Here is an 18,814-nt window from a genome sequence, read left to right as displayed (position 1 = left end):
TCTACAGGCAGAAAGAAACCGGGCATGGGGGGCTTGACTTGGGGGCCTCTTTTCGGGTGCGTGGTGTTTGCCACAAGCAGCTCGTCATTCAAGCGAGCCGCTCGTAGGAGTGTAGATGTTGTTGCTGTTGGAATCGCCATTCCAGCACATACCTACCTAAGGTATCTCGAACCGGGCTGCCCGTTGGGGAGCTTGCGAAACAACAACGGTATCTTGTAAGATGTTGCATCATCCCGAGCTGGTCCCGTCGAATCTGCATGCGCAGCACGTATAACGTTGCTCACTCCGTACCCCTAACCCTCTCCTTTTCCAGGTTCCTCAACAGTTCCCACCCCCTGTCTTCCCCTGTCCTTTGGTTCATCGAACCACCAGAACCCTGCTTCACCTTCCCGTTGTGGGTCAACGACACGCTGTGTTGCTTGGCTTTTTGGGACGCGCGGATCTGGGGAGTGTCAGTTCATCTCCTATTTCTTGCGTCTGGATTTCTTCTGCTTGCTCCAACTTGCTTCCCTGGACGTCCCAGAACGGCATCTCTGTTGCTGTTCGAGGAACCGTACGCAGGCTGGAGAGGGACATTCGAACGAGGCCTGTGGAACTGTGACATCCGATTCCATTTGGACCGGATTTCTCTGGATTTATCTGGACCCAGCCCACCAGCTCATGCGTCGGCTCAACCTTCAGTCCATCTCGACGTTTTGAGGGCCGAAGCTGAGCGGTCAAGCCAGATCCCATCGGCTTCCCAGTTCCCTTCCTGTACCCCCTCGCACCCGAGCAAACCACACGGAACAGCCGCTGTCTATCCACCCGTTATTGAGCGCTCCATCGGCACGCCGTCCCCGCCGCAGCCATGGCCATTTCTGCACCCTCCGCCGCCGAGGGAGGCCCTCCTCCCAGGCGTGCTGGCGAACGGACGTACCCCGTCATGACACGCCGCGAGATCGAGGCCCTCATCGCCGAAGGCCGCACCATCTTTATCCTCGACCAGTGGGTCATCAAGGCCGATGCTTGGCGCAGGTATCACCCGGGTGGTGACAAGGCCATCATGCACATGGTGGGGAGGGATGCAACGGATGAGGTGAACGGGTGAGCGCTCAAGACCAGGCTTCTTCCTCCGGGGCCGATTTTGCTGACCGGAACGCGCAGGCTCCATTCTCCCGAGGCGAAACGCATCATGGAGAGGTATCGCATCGGCCGGATCGAGGGCCGCTGGAAGAACTTCTTGCCGCCGATCCAGGGCGGCAGGTTCCGGCCGAGGGTGCCGGAGGGCGAGGAGGAGCGGGAGGAGGAGTTCGACCCCAGCTCGGCCCTGCAGCAGGAGAGCCAAAAGGGCGCCGCCGAGGAGGCGTCCAGCAGCTCGAGCTCGCGGTCGCCCTCGCCCATCTTCGACGCGGCCGATTCGGGTCTCCGCAGCCGCGGCAAGCCCAGGGTGTCCAGGTCCGCGTCGGTCACGTCGCTCTCGTCCGTCGACGACGCGGCCGCGGCCGCGGCCGCGCCCAAAGACGGCATGGCGCACCTCGACGTGCTCACGCGCCAGGAGATCAAGCTCGATCTCGCCAAGTACCCGCCCCTCGACCCGGCCACGCAGGACGCCATCGTCGAAAAGTACCGCCGGCTCAACCAGCGCATCATCGACGAGGGCCTGTACAACTGCAACTACACGGCCTACGCCATCGAGGCGTCGCGGTACGCGCTCTTTTTCGCACTCATGCTCCTGTTCCTGCGCTGGCAGTGGTACGTCGTGAGCGCCATCTTCCTGGGCTGCTTCTGGCACCAGCTCGTCTTCACGGCGCACGACGCCGGGCACATGGGCATCACGCACAACTTTCAGGTCGACACGGTCATCGGCATCATCATCGCCGACTTCCTGGGCGGGCTATCCCTCGGCTGGTGGAAGCACAACCACAACGTGCACCACATCGTCACCAACTCGCCCGAGCACGACCCGGACATCGAGCACATGCCCTTCTTTGCCATCTCGCACCGGTTCCTGGGCAGCCTGCGCTCGACCTACTACGAGCGCGTCATGGCCTACGACGCCGCCGCCAAGTTCTTCATCCGCCTGCAGCACCACCTGTACTACGTCATCCTGCTCTTCGGCCGGTTCAACCTGTACCGGCTGTCCTGGGTGTTCCTGCTCACCGGGCAGGGGCCGAAGCGGGGCATCGCCGCCTGGCACCGCTGGCTCGAGATCGCCGGGAACCTCTTCTTCTGGACCTGGTTCGGCTACGGCCTCGTCTACCGCTGCATCCCCACCAACTGGGACCGCTTCGTCTTCGTCCTCGTCAGCCACTTCGTCACCACCCCGGTCCACGTGCAGATCACGCTCTCGCACTTCGCCATGAGCACCGCCGACCTGGGCGTCAACGAGTCGTTCCCGCAAAAGATGCTGCGCACGACGATGGACGTCGACTGCCCGGAGTGGCTCGACTTCTTCCACGGCGGCCTGCAGTTCCAGGCCATCCACCACCTGTTCCCCAGGATCCCCCGGCACAACCTGCGCAAGACGCAGCGGCTCGTCCAGGAGTTTTGCGACGAGGTCGGGATCCCCTACGCGCTGTACGGGTTCGTGGACGGGAACAAGCAGGTCATCGGGCGGCTGGCCGACGTGGCCAGGCAGGCGGCCATCCTGGCCAAGTGCCAGAGCGTGCTGGCCAAGGGGGAGGCGGGGCATCACCATCACTAGCTGGCTGGTAGGAAGGTGGTGAGAGGAGGTTGTTATGAAGGAAGGAAAGATGCGGGGAGGGGTTGATCGGTGTGATGATGATGTTGGCTACCTAAGATAGATGGTCAAAACTGGCGTTTGTGGTTTGTAATAGAGAGACGGCCGACGGATGGGTCCGTGTGAGAAGGAGGAGACATGTGACAGGTCGGATATGCGTGACGTTTGTCTGCGGCTTTGCGGGCTGCACGGTCTTGGTCTTGAAGTGTCCTTGCTCGCTCATTTCGGTTGCGGTGTAATTTGAAGAGGTGGAGGTGCGATAGGAACAAGATGGTTTTGCACGGTTATTATCTCGTCTCGTCTCCGGCGAGGCCGGAGATCCCCTCCAGCCGCGAGAGTTTCATGGTCTTCTGTCCCCATCAACTGGGTAATATTCTTTCCTGATCCCGAGAAGATTCCTCTCTCTCTCTCTCTCTCTCTCTCTCTCATCGGGCGCTTTGACCAAACCCCGAGGCCCCGACGGTTCCTGGCCTGCTGCTATTGTGTCACCTGCCATCACGTCGTCTCTTATGCATGGTCTAAAGGATCCCGATCCCCACGGCAACATCCTGGGCTCCTAGCTGTTGTCGCCGCCGAGCATCCGACAGCTCAGCGCATCCGGACCCGAATCACCTGCCGAAGGTAAGGCAATGGTACCTTGAATCTTTCTGGCAGGAACACATGTGTATATGTTTGTTTGTGTGTGTGTGTGTGTGTGTGTGTGTGTGTGTGTGTGTGTTAAGGGAGGTCTTTTCGGAGCCCTGTAAACAACAACCACCTGTCCCGCTACGGACTTTGCCTGATGCCCGCTTTCCGAGAGATACCATTGACCGATGGTACACCAAAGGGTCTGTCATCCTCTGCTTCCGCTGCTGCTGTTGCCGCGAAGCGACCCTATGCATGCATGCACGGAGCCGACGGGTGAGGCACCCGGTGGCGGCGGCGGTTGCTTGTGGCTACATGTTGGGCTGGTCTCGTGAGTCGGACTGCGTTTGTGTATGTTTTGTTTGGATATTAGAGTTTCTTTCCCTTTCCCTTCTCTGCTTGTGTATAGCATGTGTGGTACGTGCAACTCGTGGCCGGTCGAGCGATGGCTCGATGGTGTGTACCTGTCGTGTTTCCATGTACAGATGTCTCTGTGCTCTGGAGACTGAGACTTCTGGTCTCTACCTCTGGCATCATCTTCTGTTTCTTCCACTCCTTTTTTTTCCTTTTTTTTTTCTTTTTGTTTTTGTCAAAACGAGCCTGGATGCGAGATGTTGGGGGGTTTGCTGCCGTGTGCCGTGACGCCACCTCGACCGTTCGTCCGTTGGTTCGCCTGGGCCCGTTCGTTGCTACTGCAGATCGCCGGCAGATCCGCAAACGCACGTGTTTCTCTCCCGTCCACATGATCTTACGGACCTACCCCAGCTTCCTTCCATGTTGGGGAGAGTATGCCAGGAGCCGAACGATCTGATAGGGTGTTGTTGGTAGTCTTGGCTTGGGACGGAGGCTCGATAAAGGTCGTTCAGAGGCAGGGATGAGGATGCCATTCAACGAACGACCCCTTGTCCAGCTGGCATGACCAGCGTTTCTACCGCTTGGCCCGTGGTTTTTATTTCACGGTTGCGGGGATCAGGTCGAGTGCTCTCCGCCAAGGACGGAGGAAGGCAGGGTCATGTTGACCACCTCATATTCTCTGGGCACATATTCCAGTGCAGAGCGTCGGTGCAGGTGGGTGTGCTCAGGACGGTACACCTTACAGCCCATCACGGCCGCAGAGCCGTGTTTGCGTCCTAGTCCATTGCCATCCGTCGTCGGTTACGCGCCGATACGTCCCGTGGCTTGCATGTCGGGCATGCGGCCCAAAGCCGGCTGCCACCCTCCTTACCTCTGGCCAGGATGGAAGAGAGAACCACGAACGCGATTCGGATGACGCGGGTTCGCCATGTGGAAGATACGGTTTGAGGAACCTACCTGCGACGGCCGACCGATGAACGGTTGGGTATGACCCGCAGCCTCTCCGTGACACCTGGGCTCTGCGTCTCGAGTCTCGTTCCTGTAGAAAGTTCTTTTGTGACACCATGAAATCTCGCTCGGCCTCTCATGGGCTGTCTCGTACCACTTGGATGATGGCGCGTGGGGGGATGGTCTGCTTGTAAGCCACCCCAGAATTTACACAAGCCTGGTGTTGTTGAAGACCGAAGCGACCCCGATTGGCCCGAACGAGGAACAAGCCACCGGATCCTGGATCGGATGGAGCTGGCCGTGCGTTTCCGGCGCCGTATGCCAGCTGGCTTTCTGCGTTGGGCTCCCGAAGAAACACCACGCACCGCTGTTCCACCGGATTGTGGTCTCGTTGGGGCGGGTGACTTGCTGGGCAGGTCGAAAACAACAAGGAAAGGCTCATGGTTTGGGGTGGTCCGGGTCTGCGGAGACATGTTGTGGACGCCACGGATGGACGGGAAGGGCGTTTGGCGAGAGGTTTTGTGGCGGGAAGGACGGTAAACGGCCTGCCAGAAAATACAAAGATATAAACGAGCCCGATGCCCTCGAACCGACGACGTGAAAGCCGATATTTCCAGCACATCTCAACTCAGCCAGCCGCCAGCAGCATTACAATCTAGCATTCGCGGGCGGGCACCTTGCCACTTACACGCCCAGCTCCGCCAACACGGCCTCCCAGCCACAATCCTCTTACCCGCCTCAACGCAACACATACATGACAAAACTTTGCCATGGGCAAATCAAAGATGGACGAGGCCGCCGCCGAGCGGATCCGCAGGGCCCGCGGAGACAAGGTAAGGGCGCTCTCCCATCTCGTTGTCATGGCTCGATGCTCACGCCGTCTCCGTGGAGCAGGACGGCTTTAGCAAGCGGGCGGCCGACGCGGCACGACGGAACGGGCAGTACCAGGACAACAGCGGCCAGGGCGGCTCATCATCGCCCAAGGACGGCAGCGGCAGCTCTGGGGGCGGCCAGGGCGGCGGCAAATAAACGTCGACGTTCGGCTTAGGCTCTTGCTTCGTGGCGGGATAGGACGAGGATTCCAGAGAGCATCATTTCCTTTCTGTGATTGCATTGTGGTTTTTCGGGGAAAGGGGCGGGAAGGAGAGGCATCGGCGCTAGACACTGGCATATTGGTTTGTTTCTCACTTGGTTGGATGGCGTTGCCTTGGGAAAGGGGTCTGGGTCATGCATGGCTCGTGGCATACACGCTACCATCTCTCTCACGGATTACCACTCTAAGCACCTACCTAATGTCTCATAATGGTATTTTCTCTTCCATTGTCACCTGCATGAAATCCCTGTCTCGTGCTCTGGAGGGGACTCCTCGGCTTGAACCGATCCTCTGGGCTGCTCCATGGTGAAAGAAGACACCTGGAAGGTTGGTTCGCGGGGCAGAAAGAATAGCTAGCCGACGTTGATCTCTGGGAACAGATGGTTGCCGGTGACGTTTGCCTCGAGGTTTGACGGCGGGAGCTCGGCCGCTCGGCAGGACAGGGGCAGAGACCGGTGAGGAGTTCGTACACGACCAAAGATCCTCCGAGAGGTCCGTCATAGCTCGGCGTCGGCAACCGAACGCTCCCCTGTACACCCGAAGCTACACCCGGAGCCACACCCGGAGCTGCATCCGGACGTAAGGCACCGTCCCACGGGACATGGCGCCGAATCCCGCCTGTTGCCGTGTCACACGACGGCATGGGTTGGATCGGGTAGGGCTCTCCCGGATGGAGCGACACAGCGACTTTTTGATTCCTAGAAAATGTTAGTACTACATAGGAGATGCTTGTCGCTTGAGGTTGCCCACGGGTCTGAGGTGCCTACAAGTGCACTAATTACTCTGGACACTTCTGGGGTGAAGCTCCTGGAAGGTGGGTGCGAGGTGAAAAGTGGAGCTCCGCGATCCCTGTCATGAGCCCCGCAGCAACCCCACCACGGCCGGGCGCGTTTGCCTTGCACCTGCACCCAACTTCCATTCCAGGTTCGCCTTCGCCATTTGCGTGCCGTCGTTGCAAGCAGATCCAGGCCAACCCGGGTCGAGTTCGAAAAAAAAGGCGAGTTGATCTTATTGCTTGTGACGTTCGAGGAAGAAAAAAAAAACCCACTCGTCCGCTTGGATCCAGCATCCTTGATCTGTCACCACCCTCTTGGCCGCCCCGACGCGTTTCTGTCGTCACCCTAACCGTCCACTTTCAACAGCCGCCCGTTGACCGGTTCAAGACATATACCTACCCGGAGGTCTAGGTGCCTGATCGACGCAGTCATTCGCCAGCCCGCCCATCGCTGTACATCTCCCAGTAGCCCGCCGACCTTGTCCTCCTGGCGTGGCCCGGCAGCTCATGGATGACCGGCTCAGGCCCAGACGTCTTGTCTAGATGCCGCAGCCATGGATCCCGCCATCCAGCGTGCGCTGAATGATAAGCTGTATGACAAGCGCAAGGTTGGAGCCCTAGAGTATGTAAATCCTTGGAAGCCTCTGCCTGCATGAGCTCTGGCCGGCCGTGGGGTTCCTCGCATTCCTGGTTCGCTCAACCTCCATCACACGGGGGGGTAGGCCAGCCAGTTACACCCACCACCCCTGGCTTCTGGCTCCTGGCTCCCAGCTCCTGCTGACCTTTTTTCTCCTCCTCCTCCTCCTCCTCCTCCTCCTGAACAGGCTAGAGCGCGTCATCCGCGACCTTGTCGCCCACAAGGATTATGCCAAGGTCGAAACCATCCTCGACCAGCTCTGCAATGAGTTCGCCTACGCCGTCCATCAGCCTCACGCACGGAACGGAGGACTGATAGGGCTGGCCGCCGCGGCCATTGCGCTTGGGCCGGTACGTGAGACCCTGTTTCCACACGGCGCCGTCTTGGCCCCCCTGGATCTCTTGTCGATGGAGCTGGGACCGGAGTCGGGAAACTTACGATGCCCCTGCCGCCCAGGAACTTGCAAGGTACCTCGAGGTGATCGTGCCGCCGGTCCTCGCCTGCTTCACAGATCAGAATGCCCGCGTTCGCTACTACGCCTGCGAGGCCATGTACAACATCGCCAAGGTCGCCAAGGGCGAGATCCTCGTCTACTTCAACCACATCTTTGACGCCCTCTGCAAGGTAGGCTGCCATCTCGACCCCCCTCCTCCCAAGGCGTAAGATCCCGAGCCCAGAATCTCACCTCGTGCGATAGCTGGGTGCCGACTCGGAGCTGTCCGTCAAAAACGGCGCCGAGCTGCTGGATCGCCTGATCAAGGACATCGTCTCGGAATCCGCCGCCACCTACGTCTCCGTCCTGGAGCAGCCGCCGGGGTACAACGAGGACGACAAGGACGGCACCGACGAGTCGGTGGAGCTGCCGACGGCCTTCTCGCTCAAGAGATTCATCCCCCTTCTCAAAAACCGCATCTACGCCCTCAACCCCTTTACCCGGACCTTCCTCGTCGGATGGATCACCCTCCTCGACTCCATCCCCGACCTCGAGCTCGTCACCTACCTCCCCGAATTCCTGGGCGGCCTGCTGCGCTTCCTCAGCGACCCGAACCAGGACGTCCACGTGGCCACCCAGGGCTGCCTGGACAAGTTCCTCAACGAGATCAAGCGCATCGCCCGCATCAAGAAGGGCATCGCCGAGAGCAAGCGGTCCAAGGAGGGCAAGCGGAAGCGGGTCGACTCGATCGACAGCGGCAGCGTGCCGCCCCAGCTGGAGGAAGGCGACGAGCTGGACTCGGATACGGTCGCCGAAGACGAGATCGACAGCGAGGATGATTGGATTCCGGGTCAGGATGTCCAGGTCAACCACAAGGCCATCTTGGAGATCCTGACGGCCACCCTGGAGTCGCCTCAAGGTAAGCGATGCTCTCTCTCTCTCTCTCTCTCTCTCTCTCTCTCTTCACGTCCCGTCTCGGCGAAGCGCGACGGCCTGTTTGCCGGTTCCTTTCGGCTGACGTTGCGCAGAGCGCGGCACGGAGCATGGCTTGCTCGAGTCGCTGCGTTGGATCGTCGAGTTTCTCGAGATCTGCCCCGAGGAGGTCCTCCCGTTCACGCCCAAGATCCTCGCCCATCTCCTGCCCGCCATGGCCAGCGGCGTGGAATCGATCCGCCAGGCGGCCGGCAGGGTGAACACGTCCCTGATGGATTACGTCGTGTCTCTGTCGGACGAGGCCGACGATCGCATGCTCCCGCCCTCCCGCGTGCCTACCGCCCCCTCGCCAGCGGGCGACCGGCCAGACGGCACCGCGAGCGCCCGCGGGTCCATCTCGGGCTCCCGCGAGGAGATTCGGAGCCCCACGCCAGGCCAGATGAGGGGCCTCCCGCGGACCCCTACGCCCAGCATGCTTCCCCCCCCGGGCCCGACCCAGCCTGATCTCGACTACGCCGCAGCTGTGAACTCGCTCACGCTGCTGTTCCTCAACGACCACGAGGCCACTCGCGTCGCCGCGCTGACGTGGTTGATTATGCTTCACCGCAAGGCGCCGAAAAAGGTGTTGGCGTTCAACGACGGGACCTTCCCGGCGCTGCTCAAGACCCTGTCCGATCCCGCCGAGGCGGTCGTGACCAAGGACCTGCAGCTGCTCTCGCAGATCTCCAAGAACAGCGAGGACGATTACTTTTCCAACTTTATGGTCAACTTGCTGCAGCTTTTTTCGACGGACAGGAAGCTGCTCGAGACCCGAGGCAACCTGATCATCCGCCAGCTGTGCACGAGCCTCAGCCCGGAGCGGATCTACCGGACCCTGGCGGACTGCATCGAGAAGGAGGAGGACCTGGAGTTTGCGAGCATCATGGTGCAGAACCTGAACAACAATCTGATCACGGCGCCGGAGCTGGCAGAGCTGAGGAAACGGCTGAGGAACTTGGAGACGAAGGTGAGCTCCCGCCCCCTAGCCTCACGGCGATCCAGCAGCGCAGGAGCGAGAGCGAGCGGCATGCTGACCCACGTCATCGCCATTCTTTCCAGGAGGGCCAAACGTTCTTCGTCGCGCTGTTCCGGTCGTGGTGCTACAACGCCGTGGCAACCTTCTCGTTGTGTCTGCTGGCGCAGGCGTACGAGCAAGCATACAACCTGCTGCAGATCTTGTGGGTTTTTGTTTTGCTTCTTGCCTTGGCTCGCCGATGCCAGGAGGCATGATGGCTAACTGATGCCCAGCGCCGAGTTGGAAATGACCGTCAACATCCTCATCCAGATCGACAAGCTCGTGCAGCTGCTCGAGTCTCCAGTGTTTACCTGTACGTCTCTTCTTCTTCTTCTTCTTCTTCTTCTTCTTCTTCTTCTTCTTCTTCTTCTTCTTCTTCTTCTTCTTCTTCTTCTTCTTGGGCATGCAACCGTGGTTAACCGAGAATGCCAGACCTGCGACTCCAACTCCTCGAACCCGAGCGGTACCCCCATCTCTACAAATGCCTCTACGGCCTCTTGATGCTCCTCCCACAGTCCTCGGCCTTTGCCGCCCTCAAGAACCGCCTCAACAGCGTCAGCTCGATTGGCTACCTGCACATCACCCCGCGACCGTGAGCGTTCTTGTCCTGCCTGCTCTCGACCCTCTTGAGGCCGATGCTGACTCTTCGCAGAAACGCGACAACTCCCAGCGCCTCCAGCTTTGACCGCCCGGCCCGCCTCAAGGGCCGCGAGGAGGGCATCATCCGCTGGAACGAGCTGCTGGAAAAGTTCCGGTCCGTCCAGGAGCGGGCGCGCAGGCTGCAGCACCCGGGAGGCGGGGCTGGGGATTTGGACGACGTGGCGGGGGGTGGCGGCCCTTCGGACCTGCGAGGCCACGCGCTGGAGGGGGTGGGCAGCGGAGCAGGCCCCGGCAGGACGATGCGTGGCCCCGTGCCCGTGCGGGAAACGCCGCCGCCTCTTCCGCCGAAGCCGGATCCGCCGGCGCCCAAGCCCAGGAGCGGATTGGGGAGACAGCTTGGACGGTTGGGAGGGGCGGTGTCTGGGCGAGGCAAGCGCTCATGACCCCTTTGATTTTTTTCCCCTTTGTTTTGAACCCCCAGCGGTTGTGGTGTTTCTTTTCTTGGTTTCTTGTGTCCGTCCATTCTAGCGGTTCGTCGTTTGCATGCATACCTACATGGGCCGTCCTTGTCGTTTTGTCGGCTGCCCGTCCTCTGTCCCCCTCTGCGAACTGTTTTTGTCCTTGTCCGTGACTCTCTGACCAGGCTTTGCTCTCGGCCTTGGCGCGAAGCTTAGATTACCCCCGCCCACACCACGACCAGCGGCGGATGCGGGTCGGCGCGGTGCTGGTCGACTTTGACGCCGAGGACACCCCGTCGGGCAGCGAGACGGAACGGGCGGATAGGATGGTGGGGCGGGGGAGGGGCGTGAGGATGGGGGTGTAGAGCGCGGAAAGGGTGCGGTGAGCGGTGCGGCGAGAACGTAATGTAGGCCGAGGCGTCTTGGACGGTACGAGCAGGCGGGTGGGATCATGGAGGTTGTTGGCAGAGACGGTGGAGGTGTAGGAAGAGGCACAGAGGGAATTTGGAAGAGATAGGCTGGGGGATAGATGTGCATGTTGGGTTTCCAAGCCGGTATGTGACACAAACCAACAAGCAAACAGCCCATCTTGACGACGAAGGGTTGATATGACAGCCCCTATGAGCTAGATCTCTCTCTCTCTCTTATTTCGTGTATTGCCACTGGATATCCTTGTTTTTCTTTTACTGTTTCTTCTTCGTTATATGCTGCTTACCTCCCCCTCCTGACCCGCCTCGGCGACTCCCTTTCCACCAGCCCCTCAAACGCCTCGTCCCTCCGCTCCGTCATGCGCCTCAGCTCGCCCCGCAGCGCCTCCACCTCCTGCCGCGCGCGCCCCGCGTCGGGCGGCAGGCCGGCGAACTCCTTGAGCTTGTCGTCGAGCGAGCGCTTCTGGGCGAGGAGCTCGAGGTAGGCCTCCTCCAGGGCGCGGACCTCCTGGATCGTGGGCGACGGGCCCGTCCCGGCGGCGTGGGTGGCGGTGGTAGGAATGGCGGCGGTGAAGGAGCGGGCCAGGGCGGCGGCGCGGTCGCGGAGCTCGGGGATGCGCGCCGAGAGCGCCTTGATGTGTCGCTGCAGGGACAGGTTCTGGATGGAGAGGTCCGTCGGCGGGTGGTAGCCCGTGTGCGGGCGCGGGGTCTTTGCGGGGCGGGCCGGCGTGCGGGCGCCCGGGGCGGGCTGCTTGATGGGGGTGCGTAAAGGGGGGATGCCCGGGACCCCGTTGGAGGCGGCGTCGTCGTCGTCGTCGTCGTCGTCGGAGCCGCTGCTGCCGTTGTCGCCGGAGCCGTTCCGGCGCGGAGACTGCGGGCGGAGCTCGGCGGCCAGCCGGGCGGTCGCGGCGACCTCCCGCTCGATGTAGGCGGCCAGGGCCTCGACGCGGGAGACGGCCTGCTCGAGGGCCATGGACTGGGCCGAGAGAGAGGCGAGCTCTGCGCCGAGCGCCGAGGCCGTGGGGGCTACGTGGCCGGTTTGCAGGGCCAGCGTGGCCAGGGCCGTGAGGGCGATTTGCCCCTCGCGCGGGAGAGCGTCCTCGAGGGCGGTGAGGATGGCGTCGCGGGCAGAGCCGAGGACGTCGTCGTCGTTGTCTTTGTCCGGATTCTTGTTGGTTGTCGTCGTTGCCTTTGGACCGGTGCTCCGTCGTCGGCTCCTGTTGAGCTCTTCCTCCTCCTCGTCGTCGTCGTTGTCGTCGGCCTCGTCCTTGCCCTGCTGCTCCCGAGCGCGGAGCTGGTTGAGCGTGTCGGACTCGAGACGGGCGAGCAAGGCGCGCTCCTCGTCGGCGGCCTCGTTTGCCAACGCCAGAGCAAGAAGGGCGCGCAGGGTGTCCGGGTTGCGCTCAAACGGGGGGGGACCTCGGCCGGGGAACTTGCGCTGGAGCCACGAGTCGACAAAGGACCAGTCCTTGGCGGCTGAGGCGGCAGCACGGGCGACCGAGGGAGAGAAGATGGCGGCGTTGGGAGCGAGGTGTGCCATGATTTGCTAGTGCAACGATGAGGACGTCTTGTGCCGGTTTAGGAGTTTCACGAAGATGAGGCTCGACCTAGGTACCGGTAGGATAGGCGAGGTGAGCCCAACCAACGGAGGGACTACGCTCCACCAAGAAGCCAGCTGGACTCGTCGCAACCCGGACTTGGATTCACCTCTCTGTCGGTAACCCCCCAAGCCGTTGTCATGCCTTGGTCTTTGAAAAGATCAAACTCATGAATTTTCTCATGAGTGGTGTCGTGTACTGCGTAGTGTGTATAAGTGAAGCGACAGATCGTGTTCCACCCACCGCCTGTTCCTCTTCCGGGAAACCCGTCCAGCGTGGCCTGTCATTGGGTGGTTGCGTCTGCCCCGCCCAGTTGACCTGAGTGGTGTACTGTACTGTGTACTATACACGGGTTTTCGTATTCTTGGTCCAACGCCGTTGTGCCCTTGGCCAGGGCTCGCCGGTCCATCTCCTGCTAATGTCCAGGAACACCGTGCCCTCGGGCCGGGTGAAAAAAATATAGGTACCTCTCCTTCAGAACCATTCTCAAGAGCCCATATACTACAAAGACTATTATACACACACAGTAATATGGACATGCAGTGTGTACAAGTACATAACTACAGCGTCCTGTGGTATGCTGTGGTACAGAATTACCGTGTATGGTTTAACGGCTGCCGAAAGAGCCCCACTCAACGTCATTACCGCCGCCCCCGCTGATTGGCAAACCGTTCCAAAAGTAAACAAACCCTGGTCCAGCGCCATGACACCAACCTTTCCCCAGTCTCAAGACGCGTCTGTCGCGAATTTCCGTAACATTACCTACGCTACGCTTATGGACGTTGTCATGCTCCCCGCGTTGGCAACCCTCGGCGAACACCTCTCCATGACGAATTGCTAGAGCTATGACAGCGACGAACAACGACTGAACTTGCATTGGGAATCCCGGTTTCTTGTGTTTACGGTGTACCCTTTGTTTTATTTTTTTTTCTTTGTATTTGTCGGTGTGTAGCTGATCGGCCTGGGGCCACCACGCCGCCATGGTTGCGCCCGGCCTCGACGGTCTCGACACGCCGCGGACCAACGTGGGAGACGCGACCTTTCTGAGCCGCAAGCCCGACTTTGACATCTCCCAAGAGCTCTCGTTCCATTCGCCCTCCAAAGACGCGAACCTCCTCCAGCAGCTGCGAAATGGCGGCCGGCCCAACCTCAAGACGCCCCGCGGGAGCCGGGCTCCGTTTAACGACCGCCGAAACCTCCCCGCCGGCTTGGGCGGCCCCGAGTTCACCCCGCTGCTCAAGTCGGCCACGCGAAACAGCGCGCGCCGCTTCGGCGCCGGCAAGGAGAACGGCCGCGACACGCCGGGCTTCCTCTCCAAGATCGACGAGTCCATGACCCCGATGCCCGCCGGCGAGACCAGCATGTACGGCGCCTCCCGGAACACGTCGTCCTTTCTCGACAGCACGCCCCTGCCCGAGGTCGAAAGCAGCAGCGCCGCGTCCACGCCCCTGGTCATGAAGCGCCGCGGCAAGGGCGGGCCCCTCGACGACGGGAACCAGCTGTCGCTCCGCGAGCAGGAGAACCTGATCGACAAGATCGAAAAGGAAAACTTTGGGCTGAAGCTCAAGATCCACTTCCTCGAGGATGCCCTGCTCAAGGCCGGCCCCGGCTTCAGCGAGGCCGCTCTCAAGGAGAACACCGAGCTGAAGGTCGACAAGGTGACCATGCAGCGGGAGCTCCAGCGGTACAAGAAGCACCTCACCTCGGCCGAGAAGGATCTCGAAACGTACCGCCAGCAGATCGTCGAGCTGCAAGAAAAGACCAAGCGGCGGCACGCCGAGGAGAACCAGCAGTCCGAGATCGAGCGCCTGCGCCAGGAGCTGCAGGACAAGGACGCCGAGATCGACGACCTGCGCCGCGAGCTCGAGAGCCAAGAGGCCGACCACGACAAGATCGAGAAGCTGCAGGACGAGATCGGCGACCTCGAGGCCGACCTCCGCCGGAAAGATGACCTCATCACCCAGCACGAGGACGAGATCGAGGAGCTCAAGGAGCGCGTTGAGGAGGCCGAGGACCAGCTCGAGGACGCCAAGCGCCGCGCCGCCGAGCTCGAGGAGAAGGCCCAGGACGGCGACCGCCTCGAGGAGGCCAAGGAGACCATCGAGAACCTCGAGGCCAACGTGCGGCGCTTCGAGCAGCAGATCGACGACATGAAGGAGAAGCTGCAGGACGCCATCGCGCAAAAGGACCGCGCCGAAGCCGACCTGGAGGAGCTGCAGGAGGAGATGGCCAACAAGTCGGTCGTCACCAAGGGCCTGTCGCGCCAGGTCGAGGAGAAGGTGGCCCGCCTGCAGTCCGAGGTCGACAAGGCCCGCCAGGAGTGCGCCGCCCTCGAGGAGGAGCGCGAGGTGCAGCAGCGCGAGATCGACGGCATGCGGACCAAGCTGAAGGAGGCCCGCGAGGAACGCGACGCGGCCGAGCGCCAGCGCCTGTCCCTCGAGTCCCAGCTCGACAGCGAGCAGGGCTCGTGGCGCCGTGAGGCGGAGGACCTGCGGCGGCAGCTCAAGGAGGCCCGACAGGAGCGCGACTCGGCCGAGCACGTCCGCATGACCCTCGAGGCCAAGCTCGAGCAGGCCCAGGCCGACCTCAACATGCGCACCGACGAGAAGGCCCTGCTCCAGACCCGCCACGACGCCTTGACCAACGAGTCCATCGCCCTGCAGCGCGAGGTGTCCAACCTGCAAAGGACGGTCGCCGAGCTCGAGGAGAGCCTCGAGGAGGAGCGCCGGCGCGCCCTCGACATCGAGCAGGACATACGCGGCCAGCTCCGCGACGAAATGGAGCGCCTCAAGGACGAGATCTCGGACCTCCAGGCCGAGTGCCGCGAGAAGGACAACCTCTACGACAACGACAGCGAGAAGTGGGAGGCCGAGCGCCACAACCTCGAGGCCCAGCGCGACCGCGCCGAGGAGCGCGCCGCCGGCCTGCAGCGCACCATCGACAAGCTGCGCGACACCGAGGGCGTCCTGTCGAGCAAGGAGTCCAAGCTGCAGGAGGCCCTCGACAGCGAAAAGGCCCGCCACCAAAAGGAGGAGGAGATCCTGCGGTCGCAGGTCGACCGGCTCCAGAAGGACCTGGGCTCTAGGCAGGCCATGCTGGAGGAGCTCCGCAACGAGCTGTCGGCCGTCAAGGACGACCTGCGCCAGTCCCAGCTCGAGTGCGACGCCCAGCGGGAGAAGGTCGAGTCGCTCGAGGACGAGGTCGAGATCCTGCAGGCCACGCTCGACGACGAGTCGGAGAAGGCCCGCGCCGAGCTCGACCGCGCCCACCAGGAGTGCGACCGGCTGAAGCAGCAGGTGGCCTCCCTCCAGACCGCCGCCGACACGGCCCGGGCGTCGCCGCACCCGCGCCAGGAATCCGCCCGCCTGCGGTCCCAGCTCGCCGACGCCACCGAGAAGGTCACCAAGCTCGCCGAGGAGCGGCGCGCCCTGCAGGACCGCTCGCTCAAGCTCGAGGCCGAGCTGCGGTCCGTCCGGGCCTCGCTCGAGGAGACCAAGGCGGAGCGCAACGAGCTCGAGGCCGAGGTCGCGCGCCTCGGCGAGCAGGGCGGGGATCCGTTCCGGCTCGACCAGGAGCGCGTCGAACTGCGCGTGGCCAAGACCAAGCTGGAGGCCGAGCTGCGCCGGCTCAAGGAGGAGAACAAAGCCCTGGCCGACCGGCGCCGCGAGGTGGAGGAGTCTCTGGAGCGGGAGATCGAGAAGGCCGCCGCCGAGGAAGACCGCCTCAGCGACGAGATCCGCGAGCTGCAGGCCAAGCTGCGCCAGTCCGCGGACGGCCAGGAATCGGCGGCCCTGCGCCGGACCATCCGCGAGCTGGAGCGGCGCATCGAGGACTACGAGACGAGGCTGGCCGCCGCCCAGCTGCCCCAGGCCGGCGAGGGCAACAGCGAGGTCTCGCTGCTCCACCGCGAGCTCTCGGCGGCCCGCAAGAAGGAGCTCGACCACCTCCAGCACGACGCCGACCAAAAGGAAACCATCAAGTCCCTCAAGCGCCAGATCGCCGACCTCGAGCGCAAGGCCCACGAGGCCGCCGTCTCGCGCTTCGCGAGCTCTTCCTCCCCGTCGTCCTCCTCGCCCGGATCCGCCCGGAAATCCGAGATGTCGGAGCTCCGCCACCAGCTCTCCGCCGCCAACCAGTCCCTCCACGACCTCAAACAGTCCCTCCGCGAGGCCGAGAAGAAGGCGTCGGCGTCGGCGCGCGAGCTGCAGAGGCGGCTCGAGGAGTTCAACGACGAGAAGCTCGTCCTCGAGCAGGCGCTCGAAGACGCCCAGGCCGCCGCCGAGGAGTCGGCCGCGGCCCACGAGGAGACGGTGCAAAGATACAAGCAGAAGCTCGAAAAGTACAAGCGCGAGCGCGACGACCTGGCCGCCGCCCTGCGCAACCAGCACAACCACAGCATCAGCAGCGTCGCGAGCGACGTGTCGGTCGAGGAGCGCAAGGACCTGCAAAAGATGCTGCGCGAGTCGCAGGTCACGGCCGACCGGCTCGACAAGGAGCTCCGCGAGCACCGCGAGGCGCTCGAGGAGCTGCTCGACGTCGAGACGAACCTGCGCAAGAAGCTCGAGCGCGCCAGGAGCGAGCGCGCCGCGTACCGGGCCAGCGCCGAGAAGCTGCAAAAGGACCTCAGGCGGCTCAAGCAGGAGCGCGACCGGGCCGTGGCCGAGGCCAAGGCGGCGGCGGAGCAGGAGGCCCAGGCCCTCGTGCGGGTCGGCAAGGGCGGCAGGAACGGGGCCGTGGACACGGACGCCATCATCCGCGCCGCCGAGGCCGCCGAGAAGCGGCACGAGAAGGAGATACGCGGGATGGTGATGCAGCTGGAGTGGCTCAAGGCGTGCTGGGACAGAGAGGCCAAGCTGAGGAGCGACGCGGCGTACGCCAAGCGGTGGTTGATGATGCAGGTGGAAGTGCGGGATGCTTGGTACGTGGACTTTTTTGTCTTTTTTTTTTTTTTCTGCTTGTTGTTTTTCTCAGCGACTGACATGCCACGAACCCAACAGCAACAAAGCCGACCTGGCCATCATCAACCGCATCCGCGCCCAGCTCAAACCGTCTCTCGCCTCCTCCCGCTCCGGGTATCTCTCCTTGTCGTCGTCGTCACCTCGCGACCACTACCCCATCATCCCCGCCCTTCCCGCCCTCCCCGGCTCGTCTCACCCGCCGCCGCCCAAGCCTGCTGCTCCCAAACAGCAACAGCAGCCCCAGCAACGGACCAAGACGCCTCGCCAGCGGTGGCGCCTGGCCTTGATCGCCGTCAAGGGCGTCGTGCGCATGCAGATCGGCGCGCGCGACTGGGCGCGCGCCGACAAGATCCGCCGCCGCCTGGCCGAGTGCGTGGACGGCATGGAGCGCGAGGAGAGGATCCGGGTGCTGCGGGACCGATGGCGGGAGGAGGTGAGGAGGAAGGCGGCGGGGTCTCCTAGGGGCGGGATGGTGGTCGGGCATGACGGAGCGTACTGAGCTCGTTTCATCCCCCCCGACCGTCCCGGGCTCAAGGAGGAGGAATAATACAAAGGAAGGAGGGGAAAAAATGATCGGAGTGGTTGGATACGGGTAACGGTTTCGGGCCGGTTGGCTTGGAGTTTTCTGCCGGGGTTTTTTCTGTTTCTGGCGGGATTGTGTCATTGTCGCACCGCTTTCGGGGATAAGGGATGGGGTGAACGGGCGAGCATCAAAGGCTGGGTTTCTTCCATGGTTGTTTGGTGCGGGTTGGCTTGGTTGCCTGGGTAGACCGCGGGGGGGTCTGTGTTTTTGTTTACTTTGCTCAGGGGCTCAGCAAGAGGGAGGGGGAAGGGTCCGGTAGCATACGCTATACTATACACATGACAAGGACGCTTGTTCTCTTGCCGGGTGCCATGTGCGAACAACGAGACGAATCTCGATGCGATTTCCATTTCTGGGAGCAGAGCACCACAAACGACTTGGATGCGAACGCTCGGCTGGACATGGGAGCTGTGGCTGGCTGTGGCAGCTCCATGGTTTCTCCTTGGGCCGAGTGCTCACCGAGGCCCCGGTTGCTGAGCTTACAGGCCGTGGGGGCTCTTGGTGTCGGAGCAGGCCAGATAATTACGCCTTTCCCTTGGGTAGACAGCGCCACGGAGTGGTTGCCAATGATGAACGATGATCCGTTGCCATGGCTGTGGGTATTCTTCCCGTCTACCAT

The 18,814-nt window shown here is 62.3% G+C and overlaps 4 protein-coding genes across 4 annotated transcripts; 3 read left to right on the top strand and 1 right to left on the bottom strand.

Moving 5' to 3' along the window:
* Positions 1 to 847: 847 nt before the first annotated feature.
* Positions 848 to 2,683, top strand: VTJ83DRAFT_2977 (uncharacterized protein; the record flags this gene model as incomplete). The annotated part of the gene is made up of 2 exons (XM_071009306.1): positions 848 to 1,083; positions 1,144 to 2,683. The coding sequence occupies 2 exons, from the start codon at positions 848 to 850 to the stop codon at positions 2,681 to 2,683; spliced, it is 1,776 nt and encodes a 591-aa protein (XP_070866858.1).
* A 4,384-nt stretch (positions 2,684 to 7,067) lies between these two features.
* On the top strand, positions 7,068 to 10,613 carry VTJ83DRAFT_2976 (uncharacterized protein; the record flags this gene model as incomplete). The annotated part of the gene is made up of 9 exons (XM_071009305.1): positions 7,068 to 7,135; positions 7,338 to 7,500; positions 7,607 to 7,774; positions 7,848 to 8,502; positions 8,612 to 9,522; positions 9,615 to 9,733; positions 9,804 to 9,883; positions 10,003 to 10,162; positions 10,223 to 10,613. 9 exons carry the CDS (start codon positions 7,068 to 7,070, stop codon positions 10,611 to 10,613), a joined length of 2,715 nt encoding a protein of 904 aa, XP_070866857.1.
* Positions 10,614 to 11,339: 726 nt separating this feature from the next.
* On the bottom strand, positions 11,340 to 12,596 carry VTJ83DRAFT_2975 (uncharacterized protein; the record flags this gene model as incomplete). The annotated part of the gene is made up of 1 exon (XM_071009304.1): positions 11,340 to 12,596. The coding sequence occupies one exon, from the start codon at positions 12,594 to 12,596 to the stop codon at positions 11,340 to 11,342; it is 1,257 nt and encodes a 418-aa protein (XP_070866856.1).
* A 1,038-nt stretch (positions 12,597 to 13,634) lies between these two features.
* On the top strand, positions 13,635 to 18,111 carry VTJ83DRAFT_2974 (uncharacterized protein; the record flags this gene model as incomplete). The annotated part of the gene is made up of 2 exons (XM_071009303.1): positions 13,635 to 17,572; positions 17,652 to 18,111. 2 exons carry the CDS (start codon positions 13,635 to 13,637, stop codon positions 18,109 to 18,111), a joined length of 4,398 nt encoding a protein of 1,465 aa, XP_070866855.1.
* Between the last annotated feature and the right edge of the window lie 703 nt (positions 18,112 to 18,814).

The sequence above is a fragment of the Remersonia thermophila genome, chromosome 3 (genome assembly GCF_042764415.1).
Source record: "Remersonia thermophila strain ATCC 22073 chromosome 3, whole genome shotgun sequence".
In the NCBI taxonomy this organism is placed as follows: Eukaryota; Fungi; Ascomycota; class Sordariomycetes; order Sordariales; family Chaetomiaceae; genus Remersonia; species Remersonia thermophila.
This window is presented reverse-complemented; position numbering and strand designations above follow the sequence as displayed.